Below are 18,965 nucleotides of genomic sequence, written 5' to 3' on the forward strand. Positions count from 1 at the left end.
GGGACTGGACTCAATGACCTCTTGAGGTCATTTTTGAGTCCTAAGAATCTATGATTCTATAAATTGGAAGTTTATTCTGAGCTGAAAGGCAGTATGCAGTAAGATGTACATGAGTAGGAAAAAGAGACAAGAAGAGGAGAAAAAATTGAGTATTAAGAAGCAGGTGGGAATAAGGGCAAAGATAGGCAGGAGCAGAGTTGTGGAATTCTTTGAAAGCTATTTGGTAACAGATAATACTAATAAGTTGGCAGCCATTGCAGAGTTGAGAAATATGGGGGGATTGGATGGGAGCTTGGTCAGAATATCTGCAAAGGAAGATAATCTTGGCAGCAGTATCTTGGATAGCTTGAAGAAGAACAGGTTGCCAAAGGAGTTGAAAAGATGACCTAACTGGTAGGGAATTCAGAGGACCTATTGTTCAATTCCTGGTTCAGCTACAGGCTTCCTGAATGATCTTGGTTAAATCACCAGTCTTACCCCTGTGCCTGATTTCCCTTTATCTGTTGAATGGGAATAATACCTCCCTCCCTCAGAGAGGTGTTTTGAAGATAAAATCTATTAATGATTTTGAGGTTCTGAGATGTTGTGCTGATGAGGATAAGTTAAGTTCCTAGACAGACAGACCATACTTATATAACTTTTTAAATCAGACAAATCATTCTGATGCTAAAAGTGGTGCATGTGGGATGCCCTACTTGCTAAATCCACTTGTGCTTAAAATTGACAGAGAAGCCTTAAATAGTTTCACTAACCATTGTGAATTTCCTCAAATTACTTATTTCAAAAGGCTAATTCCTTTCAAATACTTTTTTCTGTGTGAATTGTTGTTTATTTTTACAGTGCAACGGAACTCTTCAAATTTATTTTAATAAGTGAATTTCTGTGATTTTTTTTTTTTGGTCTGTGGATTAAAATTTAGTAGTGTATTTTAGTAGTATCTGCCATTGATGATGAAGATTATATTTACACAGAGAGTAAAGACAAGGAGTAAAAGGTAAAAGGCTCTTAAATCCTATTTTCAAGAGTGACTTAAGCTCCTAAAGGCCAGATTTTTAAAGGCACCTGTCTGCATCTTTAGGTGCCTGAATACCTTTAAAAGTCTGGCCCAAAGTGTCTCAATCAATTTTGAAAATGGGACGTAGGTTCCTAAACCACATAGTGGTTAGTGTTAAACCCTCTTTCATAAAACAACCTTTAGGATTGGATACCTGTTAGTTGGCTTGGCTGCAGGTTTCCAGATTATACCTGGAGAAATCTCTAGGACTGGTCTTACACTGGAGATAACTTGTTTGGGAGGAGGAGGAGGCCATAGTACAGAGAGTGAAGGAGAGAGAGGCCATACTGCATTCCTGTGGTTCTGTGTCTTGCTCCTTTAGTCCCTCCTTTGGAGAAGGGAAGGCCTTTCTTAGACAACTTTCACCTTAATGGTTGGCTTCAAGGGAGCTCAGTACTACTCAGCACAGAACTCTTAGCCTCAACAATATCACCAAGGGTTCTAAGCCGTTTTTCAGCAAGCAACAAAACCTGAAGAGTTTGGGTGGCCTGTGACTACCAGTAGCCTGACAGCATCTACTTCTAAAAGGCTCCCCATCTGCTTCTGACTTCTGATGCCACTGGTCATCAGGGGATCTGGTCACTGGTCATCTCCTTGGCAGCTTAGTTCCTGACATAGCAGTGATCTTTAGTGCACAGATGGTGCATATGAGAGTTGGGTGTGCGCTACTCATTTTGTGTGAAGAATGCAGTTTGTGAGATTCAGGCCATTGTTACTTGTCCCTAACTTTAAAAGTATAGAATCATAAATTAATGCTAAAAGAAGAACAGGAGTACTTGTGGCACCTTAGAGACTAACAAATTTATTAGAGCATAAGCTTTCGTGGACTACAGCCCACTTCTTCGGATGCATATTATTAATATGCATATAAATTAATATTATATAAATTAATGCTGTATGACAGTGTGCATAACTGTTAATGAAAACAAATTGGTAATATGCTTTTCTGTTTCTGACAATCTGAATTTTTTCTAATCTGTTTTAGAAAATGAGTTCAAATCAAGCATCTGGTACAGATCTGTTCAAATCAATGTGAGTTTTGTCACTATCTTCAATGGGGCAGCATTTCACCCAATATCTTTACAGGAATTTGCAAATGTTTGCTGCAAATATAGTTTTGGATCACAGAGTTATCTAGTAGTTAGATTTAGAAGAAAAGATTCTTTCTCGCGAAAATAATTCCTTTTTATCTACTGCCTTAAAACAAAAAATATGTCTTGGTTGAAATACCTATATTGGGTCTTTAGGATTCCATGCTCTATTGCCATCCTTTCTGCATGAAATGCTCTTGATTTTCAATACAGGTATCCCTAGAGCATGAACAAAATGGATCTTCAGGGTAAATACACTGCAAAAAAAAATAGTTGCAGTACATTGGGAAACAAAGCAAAACAGAATTAAATTAAAATTTTAATAGTAGCAAACTGTCATAAATATAAATATATTTATAGTATGTCACTTTGTGGAACTGTCACTTTTGAGTCCTCCTAAATAATAATTTGATAAAATAACGTAACTTCTTAAAGATATTTTTTCCACATTGTTGTTCCCAACTTCTGTTTCTATTTGTACATAAATATGTTAAACTATTTGTATGGAAAACAAAATTGATTTCAGTTAGTCTTCAGATTGACTAACACACTGCGGTTGCCTTCTAGGGATGACCATGATCAATTAATTCTCACAACTTGCCCTATCTACCTTAAGTTTAAAAACTTAAGGTAGATAAGGGGAACAATTTTGACTTTTCAGTGAGAAAAATTGAAGAATAAAATGTTTTAGCAAAAAAAAAAATTCAATTTGGAAATGCTGCCATGATACTTCATTGCTCCCAATTTCTTCTAGAGATTGAGCTCCTTGGTTGGACTACATCTCTCATGATGCTCTGTGATCTCTCCTCATGCTGAGGAAACCATTTGCATCCTCAGTCTCTGGCTATGGTATATCATGGGAGATGTAGTCTAGCAGGAGTGCCAGCCCATCAAAGAGAATGGGGACATAGGGAAACCAAACTACAACTCCCATGAGGCACCACAGCATGATATTCTAATTGAAATATTTTGTGTTTCTTCTTTAAGTGTCCTATGCATATTCCCATTCATGAGATTCTCCAACTGGTGCAGCTGAACAGTAGAACCCTAGTTAGCAGCAACTATTGGAACGGTTACATACCTCCCTCGCCTCTCCCATCAGTGAATGTTGAACGTTCCAGGGCAAGGGTACAAAAGGGACATGGTGCTCCAGCCACCTCAGTTCCTTCCAACTATGACCAGCTGAACAGATCAGGAAATGCTCCAGGGATCTTATGGCCCTCTACCTTCTTAGCTAGTTAATTATTTTATAGCTAGAATTAGTAGTTTGTTAAATAGTATTAGTTTAAGTTAATTGTAAATCTTTGGTTTTGAGATGGAGGAACCAAAGGTTAGAAAGCCTGGTTTTAAAAGTTGTGTGTCATGTCTGGCAGTGTTTCTAGCACCTGACACATGTACCAAATGCCTGGCATGTTTGGATGAGGGTCACTCAACTTCAGAATGCTCAGTTTGCTCAACATTTATAATAAATGGAGACAAAACAGACTTCAAGCAATTTTATTACAAGAAGCACTGTCAGCAAAACCACCCAGAACTGAGTGAGTGAGTACAGGGTTCAAACAAGTCTCAGTGACCAGCATCAGCTCTAGGCAAGTCTGCAGGAAAGAAGAACAAGTCCTCCACCTTGGTACCAAGTATTAAAGGATCTATAAGTGGGAAAGATCCAAAGAGGAAAACTACTGTGGTGTTAGTCTCTGTTTCCAGAGCCAATCCACTACAAAAGGACACAACTGTTGAGGCAAACATGAGCATTTAGTCCTCATTGGTGTCAGCCTCTTTGCAAAGAGCTAGTCCACATGAGAAAGACCCATCTGGTACAGATTCTCATGGTAGAATAAGGAGACATTCTTTTTTGGATCCAGTCATGTTGATCAAAATGAGGCAGTTCTGAAAGCAAGAGCTATGGAACCAATGAGGCAGGGAAAAGATAAGTCAATACCCTTTTTCTCTGGGTACTGGGTCTCTTAGCATCAGTCACCTCAGTGACCCCATATGCTTGTCTTTGGATGTGAAACCTGCAACACTGGCTAGCAAGAAATTACAAACCAAGCTTAAACAATGTGAATTGCAAATTGATAACTTCACAGCAGGTGTTAACAGCATTGATGTGGTGGACATGTGCTCTAAATGTAATGATGAGTATACCTTTCAATCTTCCTCTACCATCAGCAGTACTTATCTCTGATGCATCTACACTGTGATGGGGGCTATTAATCATAACTGTGTGGTCACCAAATAAAAAGAATACATATCTGTATCTTAGAACTGAGAGCAGTCAGGTTAGCTCTAATGTCATTTCTGCCTCAGATTGAACACAGAATACTTCAGTCTGTGACAGATAATGTAACAGCATTAAATTATCTAAACAAAGAAGGTGGGACTTATTCCCTCCATGACCATTTTTCCTTGGCTAGACATACTCCAAGGTTGGCAGTTCTCATAGTTGTATTTGGTGTAGAGGTATTTGTGAAACTGACCTCTCTCTTTGGAAAAATTGGACTGAGACTATCCACTAACTGTCAGTATTTTCCAGTCACTAATAATCTAACTTACATTTGATCTAACAATTTAAAAATGAGAGGCTGCCTAGAAATGAAAGTAGATGACCATCTGCTGAACCATCAAGACTCCCCTTAAACACACTTCTCTAGCTCAGTTGTGATTTTTTTTTAATTTTTTTTTTTTTTTGGTCCAAAAGTTATGGCCGCCGTTTGTTAAAGTTGTGGTTTGGGGTGCAGGTGGATGGGAGGTGGGGCATTGTGTAGGACTAAACTCGTGTTTTGTAACTAACTAGATGTCAAGTTGGCAGTAGGGTCCTTCACCCTACAACAGGGGTTGGATAACACCTCCACCCATTCCTCCAGACCCCAGGAAGAGTGAGATGGGGGGGCAATCCCCTGCGCCTTAGAGCCAGCCCCAGCTCAGAGATCTGTGGATGCCCTGTGGGTGGCTGACACCACTAGTGTCAGCCTTTTCGGAGGCACAAGCCTCAGCCCCCACCCATCCCCACTCACTGAGGCCTCCATAAGCCTTCCCCTGGATTGGGTGGAGAGACACTGAAGGCAAAGTCCTCAGTGACTAACAGGAGTTGCTCCTGCTCAGAGCAGGCCCAATACACACCACCTGGTGGAGCTGGAACTGTATCTGGGCATACTGTGAGGCCAGCAGGGCTGAGTGGAAGTGGCAGCGCTTGGTGGAGCCAGGGGCAGAAAGCAGGGTGAGCTCCCCAGAGAGCTTGGCCAGGCTCCATCGTCTTCCTTGTTCCACCACTGTCACTGTCCCTACCAGGTTATGATGGAGGGGAGTCTGGCCATATTTGAGTGAGTGGCATTGCTAAAAAGTTGTGGCGAATGTTGAAAGTAGCAGTTGACCGCAACAAAATCATGGCTTGTGATTTTCTTACAGCCTTATGAATAACATAGTAAAGAATCTGTCTACTTTAGTTACATGTTGTGACTAAAATGAATTTAACTGGTGGAAAATATTTTTCTAATTACTTGGTAATGCCAAGAGTCCAATCTTGCCTACAATTTGAAAACAAAGAATCTTTGCCATACACAATCAGATGCATATTGTGGGACAATATAAAATAATCATAATGCATATCTTTATTTGGGCATATTGTTAAACAAAGAGGAGGGCGATTTTAATTTTTTAATTTCTTAGCACTAGGAAGAGATTGTGATCCTATGAGAACCAAGTGTTTTACTGCATGTGATTTTAAAATTAACACATGTTTTGCATTCTGAATATAAACCCTCCAGAGCCAACAAGATAGTTCAGCTTTCATGTGATCTTAGCACCTGAGCTTCATAGGGATTTGCACCTTCACAGATTTTTCATTTTCACTAGGAATACTAACTTGCAAGTTATTTAAGTCCAGATGCACAGATATCATGAAATGTTAATTTAGGAAAAATGTTATTCTCAAATGTATCACTCTTATTTATTTAAAAAAAACCTGTATGTTTTAGAAATCTGTGTAAGTCGCAGCTTGTCAAAGTGAGGTTACTAAACAGTAGCATCAGTCATCTGTAGGTTATTCTTTGTAGGAATATATAAGCTTTTTATTATTTATATCATTGTGCTTTGTTTCTTCTTTCGTGTGTGTGTGTGTGTGGTGTGTGTAACTTGCACGTTCTAGATCATTGGAGCTTTTTTTCTTTGTGTTCTCAAAGTTATTTGAGCTCTTTGTTTCTATGAAAATGTGTTTAATATATGTTTAAGGTAATAAGATTTAACGCAGCAGTTCAGGATACTTGATGAAGATTTGGTCATCTTAATCTTTCTTTTCCTGATTATTTAGTTGAGGTTTATTAAGTGTTTTTTAAATGTATCTGATTTTCACAATGGGCAACGTGCTAAAGAGCCAACCCCTTTCCTTCCTGATAATGGTATGAAATTATGTCAAACCCTTTGTCTTTTCTGTCTTTATAGTTCAGAGGTAAAGTGCCCCCTCCATGGGATCCAGTGTGCAAGATCATAGACTGGATTCTTGCCGTTTGGCACCAGCTGAACTCCTGCTTATCCCGTTTAGGTGCACCTGAAGCACTCATAGGGCCAAAACATTTCTTCTCTTGTCCGGTGGAGCCTGGGCATGGCCAAATCACAGTGAAGTAAGATTTATATTCCCTGATTGCCAATGTTAAGATATAGTGAGGTACTAAAAATATTTATGAACACAATGATCATGTGTTCCCCAAATCCAATGATATTTTTATGATCTTGAAAATAGAAGTATCATCTTTTAATTGCAGTTATTAAAACTACTGTGTGCACAGCTTAAAATTAAACAGCCAGTAAAATTGTGCAGAAAACATACAAAGTTTCCTGAAAATGTCACAATTGTTTGGAATGTTAAATGAAAGGAGCCCATGTTCCAACACTTTTGAAAACATGTTTGTGATTAATACTAAAGAATAGGGAAATAGCTAAACTATTTGTGATTCATGGCTGTCAGTCTAAAACACACTGCATGGCTACATTAGACAGTTAATGAATCTTCAGTTCATATTTGTTTTGTGCACTAATCCGGCTACTTGGCATATTCATACAGAACTCCTCCACACATATTGTCCAGCCTGCTTTCCTACACTCTCACTAATGCCGCTATTAGTCTCCTCCAGTTCCTGCCTGACCCTGGCTCCAGTCTCCTCTGCCTAGCTCCTGCAGCTGCCTGCATGCACATTTCTCTATGTAACTGATATTAGAGAAGGGGCTGCTCCAGCTCTCCCTCCTCCCCTTTATTTGGGAGTTTGGGCATCATGCATTTTAGTTTGACCAAACATCATCCCTCTGCCTTGCGCTGATTGGGGAGGGGAGGGTATTTCAGACAGACGACAAATGAAGGAAGGATGATATCAAATTTTAATGGAAACCACTTTTCTTCTAACTCTTTGGACAAGCATTTGAGTTAAATTTTTAACAAAAATAAAAATGAAAGCCACTTTCTCTTTCGGTCAGGCTATCCAAAGATGTCGGTTTCTAATGTTAAAACAAAAATAAATTAAAGGCATAAAATCCTTTTCCCCTACCCTACTTGTAAGTCATCTTTAATAAAAAAGATATGTGTAAAACATGTTTGTTAACTTGTCCTGATTCTAAAGTTTTCTGTATGCTTCAAGGTGGCTGTCCAAATTATGGAACACTGTCATTGCTCCCAGAGTTCAAGAAGCAATACTCTCCAGAGCCTCTGTGAAGAGACCGTCTGCACTGGGACAAACAGCAGCCAAAAAAAATCCTAGTCAAGGCCAACAGGCTGTGGTTAAAGCAGCTCTCAGTATCTTGCTAAACAAAGCTGTTCTGCATGGCTGTCCTCTTCCACGAACAGGTAACAGTGAACAAGCTCAGCTAGAAAGCAAGCAGTTGTATACTGGAATTTCTTAAGCAGGATTAACATTATTTAATGATTTTTTTAAAAATAAATGTAGCACTTTTCATCAGGATATTTCAAAGCACGTTAGAAAAGATGTCAGTACATAGCATAGTAATTTCACAAATACGGTAAGTCTTGTGATTAAAAGAGTTTGATCCCATTGAACGGAATATTAATGAGAAATCCTAGAGGCCATGTTATTTCTTTGCTAACTGCATATCACTGCTATGGTTGCAGTGCACTATCAGTATTTTTTTAAAATGTGTATTAATATTGTTTCAGATCTGGATAGATATATAGCAGACTTTAAAGGAGGAAATTTCCCCTTAGCCATGGTTTCAAGCTATAAAAATTGTAATAAGAAAAGAGGAGAGAATGCTTCCTGGAGAAAGGTGAGCACAAGTCCTCGTAAGAAGTCAGGCCATTCATCTTCCCAATCATGGAATAAGCAGGAGGCAAATACAGAAGGTAAAGCTTGTTATTTTGGGCCACAGAAAACATGTTAGTCTTTTGTGATTGGGGGGCGGGGGGAGTGGGAGTGTTTTTGAGATGAGTAGATATGACCCTGGAAGGAAAATGGTTTTTATTTTTTTCATGTTTGAACTTCCTTTTAATTCTCAGCAAAAACAAGGTACATTTAATGTTCACTTCTTTTGAAAATTGTTCAGCTCTTTTGCCCTTTTTCTGGTGCTTTTGAAATAGCCTACTTAAATTTATTTTTGTTCTGGTTAAATGTCTTTCCTGTTATTAATAGCACATAAAGTGTTAAATGACATAGTAAGCAAGTCAGTTAAATAATCTCATTGTTTTGCACCCTTTTAATATATATACACAACAATAATGTAAATGGTTATAATAGAAATAATAAAAATGAGACATACTTTCTCATTCTATGATCCTTTCGCTTTTGCCAGCTAAGTAGAATCAAGCCAGGTTAGGACTTGGATGGGAGACCTCCAAAGAATAAGATAGGGACTGTAGGAAATGATGTTGGCGATGCAGTTGGTGGCACTCTTTCCTCTACCTCAGAATGATGAGATGGGCAAAAGTCTCTGGATTTTAAATTGCAGGCTTTTTTCTAAGGTTTCCTCTTCATTGCCAAAAATAAATCTAAAAAATCCAGAGTTCATGTAGGGAAAGACATTGTATTGTAGAGGTTCTAAGAGGTTACTATATAATTTCAAGTATGCTAATTAATAGTTGCTTGATACTTTATATGATAACTGGTTTGATGCAACTACAATAGTGTGGCAGATATAATTAATAAGTGGCATTTATACATTTATAATGCCTGTCACCCAGAGATCAGAGATCAGCCAGTAAATGGTTAATGATAAACTATACAGGGCCTGCGTAATCCATATGCAAAATCAACCACTTCTGGAATGGAAAATAGCATTCTTTAAACAGCACACAGAGAGGACACCAGAGGGTGCTGCAACCCAGGTTGATGAAGGTTGCTTGAGTTCTGAAGTAGTCCACGGGAATCCCTGAACATCATCCCCTAAACCCCACCATCCAACCCCTAGAAATATTGTGCCTGACTACTGAAACCCCCAAGATGCCCTCTAGCTCTGCATCGTCCTCTCCAGATCTGAAAGCACTGAAAAAACAGAGATCTGCCTCCCCACTTCTGCAAACAAAATGGTGCCTGAATCTGATGGAACGCAACTGATGGCTTATTACAACAGATGGCTGCAGAGACTGTTGAAATTAAATCTAGTTTCTATCCTACCACCGTGCCTCAGATTCAGAGTGCCCTTACACACTCTATCCAGATGGAATGGGGAAATAGTCTCAAAGAGAACAAATTACAGGCTATGAAGAACTGTAATGATATCCAGACTATTAAGACTAAGCTAATTGATCTAGACAGTGGCTCACAATGTAACCTGAGAATTGTGGGTGTCCCTGAGGGAATAAGGAAAGGCAAACCCTCTGAATTTGTCCCTAAGTAAATTGTTGGATCTGCTGGTAGATTTTTGTTTTGAAATAGAGTGGGCACACCGGGCCATAGACCTCCCTGACAGCTCCAGGAGGTCAGCCCAGAGCACTGATTGTGAAGTTCCTGAAGTTTACCACTTAAGGACCTTATATTGCAAAAATCAATAAAAAAAAAAAAGGAGCTCTTGGGGGAGAACCAGCCATTCAAATACTGCTTTTTGAAGATTATGCCTGTGATATGGTTACAGTGAGGGAAGCTTTTAACCAAGCACAGAATTTGGCTAAGAAGATGGACTAGAATTATTTTATTAAATATCCAACAATGCTCAATATTAAAGATGGCAACATGATAGTATCAGTCAGGTCCCCCCAGAAGGCAGAAAAATACCTCAAAAATCTGCAAACTCCTCCCTCGCAAGAGGAGACATATATGGAATGATTCGACTGTATGGAATTTATGTATTGTTCTCTGAGATCTGATATGGCTGCTCTAAATAAGTTGATAGGTGCTAACTGATTGATATGTGTTTGTTTGTTTTTTTGGTCGGTAATGGGTGATTAGTATAGTTGTAATGTTTGGGGCCCCAGGGACTGTGATGATGTCCACATTTTACCTGATCCGGTTTCCCTTTGGGTGTCAAGTGTATATTTTTGAACAGTTTAAACAGATTCTTCTTTGTGATTTCATGGAACTAATGTGTGTTTCTCTCACCACTATATTTTATATTTTGGGTTTTTTAATTAATTATTTAATTCCTCTTTCTGTCCTCCGTCTTGTTTACCCTCCCATGCTGGGAATTTCCTTCTCACTCCTGTAGAATATGTACTGGGAAGTGACATCCTACCCCTGGGCTGTATAACTTTCGTTGCTTAGATATGTAAGAATTGTGTGCTACTCAGGAAAATTTGCAAATTTCTCATTTATTCTCAAAGCAGCTTTATATTTTAACAATGATGGCTCCAGTAATTAAATGTCTCTCCTGGAATATAAAAAGTTTTAATAACCTTGTTAAAAGAAAAAAAAATATTCAGTCCTTTAAAAATAGAGCATTGACACTGCAATTCTCCAGGAGACGCATCTGACAGAACTTGAAGCTTGTAAACTGAATAGAGATTTCTAGTTGTTTTAATTCTATGTGAGGGGTGTTGCTATACTAATACATAAAAAGTTGACTGTAAATATTCTGAGCACAAGTTCTGGCAGGGAAGGCAGATTTACTGTCCTCAAGGCTAAAATTAGCAATTCTATAATCATATTTGCCAATTTCCACAAGCCAAGTCAGGGTGATCCCAAATTTGTTCATAATTTTTTTATGAATATAAATGACATGGGTCACCATTCTGTTATTAGAGCTGGAGACTTCAGCGAAACACTAGACCCGGTCCTTGATAAATCTGCTCCATCTCCATATAAAAACATGATTACTTGTCAGGTATTCCATACATACATGACTGATTTAGGTTTACAAGATGTGTGGAGATTGGCTAATCCTATGGCCAGAGACTATAGTAGTTGTTTTTTGTTTGTTTTCCTGCAGCTCATTCAACATATTCAGAATTGGACTATTTCTTAGTGTCAGAAGACTTGATCAGTTCTTTCACTGATTATGGCATTTGTGGTATTGTTATAGCTGACTGTGCTCCTATATACATTTGTCTGTTAGGCATCCAGAATATGTACCCCTAACTAAAATGTGGAGCTTAAATACCATTCCGCTGTTTGATACATCACATGTTAACTCTCTCCAACAAGAGTTAGAACTTTAAAAAAAAAAAAAATGCCCCCACCACTTCATCAGCTGCCACACTTTGGGAAACATTTAAAGCCTTCATCAGAGGCCATACCATCTCTTATGCCACCTATAAAAAGACATGGAGAGAACACAGAATTTAAATCAATACACTTCTGTCCCAAAAGGCAGCTTGCTTTATTAAGTTTGAAGCAAAACTACTGGGAATCTGGCGAGAGAGCTGGCAAGCTGTCAGCATACAGACTTAAGCAAAAGGCTAACAATAATTACTATAGTCCAAGGTCTTTCTTGGGTTTAATAATAACTGTAATTACAGTTTCACTTAGAGTAGGCAGGAGAGTTTGCTCATTCTTGGTCTCACTGAACATGTTCAATATGTAGCTGTTAAAGTTTCAGAGAACTTTTTGTAAAAATTCAGTTGGAAATCTTCCATAACAGACATGGCTCCGATAATTTGCATCAACTGATTGATGATCTTGCCACTTAGAGAGATGCTAAAGAACCTTTAGCTGTTATTTCTTTAGATGCTGAAAAGGCTTTTCAACGCATACCCTTTTTAACATATTAGCAAAATTTTGGACTTGGTATATACACCTCTACCCCGATATAACGCGACCCTATATAACACGAATTCTGATATAACGCAGTAAAGCAGTGCTCCGGGGGGGGGAGGGGCTGCGCACTCAGGCGGATCAAAGCAAGTTCAATATAACACGGTTTCACCTATAACGCGGTAAGATTTTTTGGCTCCCAAGGACAGCGTTATATCGAGGTAGAGGTTATTTCTTCGTATTTATTTCTTGGATTAAGTTTTTATACTCCAATCTAACTTCCAGGGTAGTTACCCATAGTATCATTTCTGCCCCATTTCCATCACAGAGAGGTATGAGGCAGGGCTGCCCCCTTTCTCCTTTTCTGTTTGATTTAGCTCAAGAATCTTTAGCCATTGCCATCTGAACAAATCAAAATATGTATGGTATCAGGGTGGGCCAAACAGAACACTAAATTATGCTCTATGCAGATGATGCTCTTGTGTCTACGCCTAAGGTTATCATTCCTAACCTTCTAACCACTGTTAATAAGTTTAGATTCAGGATATAAAATTAATTAAGGTAAATCAGAAATCTTGTGCATTAACATATATGTTCACAAAGGCCTTTTCTCAAATTGGGATTTTCAGTGGCAATACTCTTCTATGAAGTATTTAGGAATACTGATTCCCCAAAATATTCAGGACATCCCTAAGACAAATATATAACCAGTTACTGTACAAATGGCTAACAATTTGGGGAGATGGAGTTTGTTAACCCTGAATGTGTGGGGTAAAATTAATATACTGAAAATGAATGTCCTTCCTAGAATTTTATGTCCCTATTTCTAGTCCTCAAATTGTTTTTAAGAAATTCAATGATATTTTAAGAACGTTCCTTTGGGTTGCAGGTAATTTGGGATCTGAACAAATTACGTCTCCCTGACTCTGTGAGGATTTCTTTTTCCCAGCTTGGAAAATTATTGATATCTCCTTTTTGTTAATTAATGCATCTTTGTGGTTATTAGATGTGAGTACACAGACTCCTCCTTGGATTCAGGTTGAACCAGTTTGATATTGAAAGCTAAGATGGAGCCCTCCCCCTTAAGTTTCATTCTTGGATATGCTCCTAGTACCCGGGGAAGATTACCTGGTAACAAGGCAGCGTGGTTCTAACATGCAGCTTATGTTGCTAAAAAATCAATACTGCAAAAAAGGAAAAATCAATTCACACCAAATATTGATGCCAGGCTCAGTGATATGGCTGTCCTTGCAGCTAACAAACAAACTGGCATTGTGCAAAAAAGGAATGTCTGAAAAATTTAAAGCCATTGGCTGACTTTTTAGAGGTCTGTGATTTACTGTGGACCCTGAAGATAGATATGTTGCTTCCCCTCCTCTCCCTTTATCTTAACCCTCTTTATTTGCTACTTGTATTCTTTTGAATCTGCTATTTTGGTATATTTGTTGTATTTGGAAAAAATAATAAAAATTATAAATAAAAAAACAGCCCACAGCAAGATTCTACACTAGTTCAGAAATAAAACTGAAGAATACCCTATACAACTGAAACTACAGGGAGGATTTTAGGCAGCCAGAATGAAATTTCTGAAGGTGTAATTTAGATAACCTATTATGCATAACATTCCTACTCTGGTAACAAGTACCATGCTATTTTTAATGTCCACAAGTGAGAGGTCTAACCTCTGCTTTATGTCTTAAATAAAAGAGATGGCCATCCCAGCAGCACAATACCCCCTAACCCTATGTTAAGATATTGGTTTGTTCAGTACTGACTCTGGGGAAAGAATGCTATTTCTGAATTGCCACTACCACTTCCTAAAGAAGACTGGGTTTGCTTGGTAGTCTTCCATCCAAATTCTGACCAGATCTAATCCTGTTTAGTTTTTGAGAGTTGATGTGAACACAGCTCAGGGTGATAAGGTTATTGGTGTCATATCTTGTATGTAAGGATCCTTTTGCACTCTTGGTAACGTATATTAAGAATAAACATTTGGAGGGAAACTGAGACAAAATGGGACAGTGGATTTCATTTTAATGGCCTTTCACCTCTGAGTTCAAATGCTCACTCTGATAACAAGTAATGATGAATTGGTTGGTTTCCTTCTTTTTGAGAGGACCAATACTAGTGTCAGTAGTCGCTGTGTTGGCAGAACTTGGTGGGGGAAAGACTACCTATATCAGGCCCCACTCAGACCCCTTTGTGCCATTGCAATAGTGCCATGGAGCCTTAACGTGATCTTGACAGGACACAGGGGGCGTGCTGTGCTCTGATGATAGCTGATGATCAGCAAATAGGAATATATTTTACCTATTCATTACAGCTTTTAAAATGAAGAAAACAATAGAGTTATGCTGAGTACTAACAAGTTAACTTCCCCCCTCTCGTGCAGGTATAAAAAGAAAGAATGTGTTGCAACAAAATTGCAACAAAATGGCTTCTCTTATCAAAAAGTAAGTCAGGTGTTTTTTTTCTTTTAGCACACTTTTCAAAGAGCACAGATACTACTGTGTCAAAAACCAGTTCACTTTTATGAGTAAGTGAAAGGTTTATGTTTGATATGGTTACTTTTGGTTTCAGAGCTGAAGAAGTGTAGGCTTTTTAATTCTAATTTGGGGGGGGGATTGGAGGCTTTTAATTATAATTTAGAACCTATTTCAGTAGCTCAAACCTTGCCACAGAGTATGTTCCTTTATTATTAGAATTTTCTAGAAATTGGGGAATATTATATAAAACTCCTCTGACTTTGGCTTATAAAAAGCAGAAGGCTGTCTTTTAATCCAGAGGTGTACAAAGAAGACCCTCTGGCTATTTCAGCCTACTGAATGGAAATCTGAAGTTTGTATAAATGATATGGAATATCTTTAAGTAGTTACTGAGCAAATGGTCCAAGGGGACTGCATTTTGTGCTACCATATGCAAGAGACAACTCCAGATCTGAAATTCATATCTTTGCCTATCACAGAATCCTTTGTTTCTAGCAGTGGCCTTTTAATTTAAATAGTTCGGAATAGTTCCAAAAAAGGAGTGTGGGGGAGGATAGCTGTAGCGTTGAATTGGTGTAAGCAAAAGAAAGAAGAACTCTCCTGCCGAATGGCATTTGTACTTGTCACACAAAAGCATCTTTTGCGAAACAATGGAGAGAGTAGATTAAATTGTGTACAAGAGGGTCTATTATGAAGCAATAAAATTAAAGACTGACAACTACTGATGCCTAAACTGGATGCTATTTCCATTCCGTTTGTTGGTACATCCTAAAGTAGGGGCGTTACTGAATGGACAGTGTAGTTATACAATCTTTGTGAAAGGATGATACCATTTCCCAGTGCCGTGTGTGTGTGTGTGTGTGTGTGTGTGTGTGTGTGTGCCATAGCCCACTTTCAGTTGTCCTGTCTCTTGTTTTGTTTTCATAGCTCTTCAGAGAATGAGCAGCTAAAAGTGTTAAATCTGGAGCAAAGGCTGTCCCTTGGTTCTGATGATGAAGTAGATCTTGTGCAGGAACTTCAAAGTATGTGTTCCAGCAAATCAGAGTCTGATATAAGCAAGGTAACACTGCGGTTTAAATAATTTACATCATAATCATATGTAGTTGTTTAATCCATAATAGATTTTAGATTTTAAAATATTTTTTATTAACTGGAGATGGGCTAAAATATACTAATATATGTGTGATAGATTTTAAAAAATAAAATAAATCATAATAAAAAGTTTAACCTTAAATGTCATGTTATACACTCAGGAATTTGCAGTGGATGCTAAAATGTATTGATTCATAAATGTTAGAGAAGCTAAAATGCTATCAGATAATCTGCTTCAATGCATTATTGTTCTCCACATCATATTCTCTTTCACCAGCCTAATTTTAAGTGATTGAATCAGTTGTGTTTTCACTACTTCCATTGGGAGACTATTTCATAGTCTAATAGGAATATAAAGCTTTTCTGATGCACATTGTACACTTACTTTGCTTACCATAATCCCATTATACCTAATTATACCCTCAAGGATCTCCGTAAACAATTCCCTTGTTGTTTAAACCTTTCCAGCAATTTTGTTTTATTGCACATTCTGTGTGATCTTAGATACCAACAAACTTTTAATCAAGAAATAATTGTGGTGGAAAGCTTTGTAATCCTATTTTAATTCCCTGTGAAGTTAAGTTTTAGCAGCTGTATGCTATGAGCCAGATGCACTGAAGCTGCACCAGCTAATCCCTTGGCATCTCAGTGGGGATTCACTCCAAGGCCATGTCTGGACTAGGGAAAATAGATGGTTTAAAAGCATGTTAGCTAACTCATTTTAACTAACATTTTTAAACCCTTGTGTAGACAGGGTTTAACACTTTTAAAATGTATTTACTGGTTGTGGCAATCCTAAAAGGCATGGCTTAGGGGACAGCAGCTGGTGTCATTGACACTGTTCTTCCTAGCCAGAATAGGGAAGGACAAGATGAAGAATATTTAAAGAAATTAGATGTATTAAAGTTGGCAGAGCCTGATGAAATTCACCCTAGGACTGAAGCAATCTTGGAACCATTAGCAATTATCTTCACGAACTCATGAGGGATGGGTGAGGTCCTAGAGGACTGAAGAATGGCAAACATATATAGTACCTATCTTTAAAAAAGGGGAACAAAGAGGATCCGGGAATTCTAGACCAGTCAGTCAGCCTAACTGCGATAACTGGAAAGATTCTTACAAATGATTGTTTAATAATTTTGCCAGTATTTAGAGTATAATAGGGTGATAAGTAATAACCAGTGTGGATTTATCAAAGAATAAAGCATGCTGACCCAGCCCAATTTCCTTCTTTGACAGGGCTACTGGCTAGTGGATAGGGGAAAAGAAGTAGACATGATTTATTTTGAATTTAATTACTTTTTTGACACCGTACTTACATGATGTTCTTAGAAGCAAACTAGGGAAATATTGTCTAGATTAAATTACTATAAAGTGGGGCCCAAATGGCTGAAAAAGTGTACTCAGAGTAGTCATGGTTCATTGTCAAATTGGGAGGATATATCTAGTGGGAATCCATTGATGACTTGGATAATGCAGCAGAGAGAATGCTTATAAAATTTGCAGATGATACCAAGATGGAAGGGGTTGCAAGCACTTTTGAGGACAGGGTTAGAATGCAAAATGACCTTGATAAACTAGAAAATTGGTCTGAAATTAAAGTTGAGTAAAAATTGAATAAAGAGAAATTCAAAGTATTACACTAAGGAAGAAAAAATCAACTGCACAGCTACAAAATGGGGAATAAGTGGCTAGGCAGTAGTACTGCTGAAAAGGATCTGGGGGTTATAATGGATCACAAATTGAATCTGAGTTAAAAATGTGATGCAGTTGCAAAACAGGCAAACATTATTCTGTGGTGTGTTAACAGGAGTGTTGTATGTAAGACATGATTGGTAATTATTTCGCTCTACTCAGTGCTGGTGAGGCCTCAGCTAGAGTACTGTGTCCGATTTTGGGTGCCATGCTGTAAGAAGGATGTGGACAAATGAGAGAATCCAGAGCAGAGCAACAAAACTGTTAAAAAGTTTAGAAAACCTGGCCTATGAGGAAAGATTAAAAAAACTGGGCATGAGGAAAGAAGGTGGAGTAAAGTATGAAAATATGTTAAGGACTATTATAAAGAGGATGGTCATCAACTGTTATCTATCTCCAATTAAGGTAAAACAAACTTAATCTGCAGCAAGGGAAATTTAGGTTAGATCTTAGGATAACTTTCTAACTACAAGGACAGTTAAACACTGGTATCAAGGGTTATGGAATCCCCATCATTGGAGGTTTTTAAGAACAAGTTAGATGAACACCTGTCAGGGGTGGTCCTAGGTAGACTTGTCCCTGCCCCCCGCTCCTCCCCCCCCCGCAAGAAAGAAGGGGTGATGTATGTTGATCTCTGGAGGTCCCTTCCAGCTCTACATTTCTATGATTCTGTAAACTTAAATGAATCTGGCTCCCTTTTTTTTCTTGGATACAGTGAGGATTTATTAATCTTTCTTTTGAAGTTTACACACAACTCCCATAATCTCCCTTGCAAAGTAAAACATGCATTAAAAACAGACCCCAAGAATCTTCAAAATGAAATATAAAGGACTTCCAAAATATTGTTTTCTTTTCTTTTAGATTGCTGATTCTAAGGATGAGCTGGTTATGTTCAGAAGCTCTCAAATTGATCCAATATTTTCAGCAAGCAGTACTAATCCAAGTAAATCGGTGTCACAAAAGGTATGGGATGCACAGTACGTTTCGTAAGAGTGTAAAAAATACCTGTGTACAAACTATTTTGAAGATTTTCTAGAGCTCACTACAAATCTATGTTTGAATTCTTGATTAAAGATTAAAATGCCTTGACTTCTCTGTTAATTAGAGAGACAAGGTATTTACTGACCAGTTGGTAAACCGATATGATTAATAATGTTTATGAAACATACTTCAGGCACCGTGGGCCAAATTTTTCCCTGGTATGTGTCCACCAAAATCATTGGTCATTAAACCAGGTATGCATTTGGCCCATGTGTGATTTTCATATTTACAGATGATATCTACTAGATAAGTATAGATAGTCATGATATTTCAATTATTTTAATCAAACTTTTCTGAAATTTGGACTTTTCTAGCATTCAGCATTTTCATAGTAGCCTTACAAGCTAAAGTGATTAAATGAACTGAAGTAGTCAAAATTCCTGTT

At 38.0% G+C, this 18,965-nt stretch overlaps 1 protein-coding gene across 1 annotated transcript in view; it reads left to right on the plus strand.

The window, feature by feature from the left end:
• The window catches only part of CTTNBP2 (cortactin binding protein 2), a gene marked incomplete in the record, with an annotated part of 189,493 nt that overhangs the window by 159,217 nt on the left and 11,311 nt on the right, over nt 1–18,965 (plus strand). Inside the window, 6 exon segments of the mRNA XM_034768791.1 lie at nt 6,583–6,761; nt 7,770–7,975; nt 8,303–8,488; nt 14,659–14,719; nt 15,680–15,812; nt 18,401–18,502. Coding sequence (XP_034624682.1) covers nt 6,583–6,761; nt 7,770–7,975; nt 8,303–8,488; nt 14,659–14,719; nt 15,680–15,812; nt 18,401–18,502 — 867 coding nt within the window.

This window comes from Trachemys scripta, chromosome 1, assembly GCF_013100865.1.
Source record: "Trachemys scripta elegans isolate TJP31775 chromosome 1, CAS_Tse_1.0, whole genome shotgun sequence".
Lineage (NCBI taxonomy): Eukaryota > Metazoa > Chordata > Testudines > Emydidae > Trachemys > Trachemys scripta.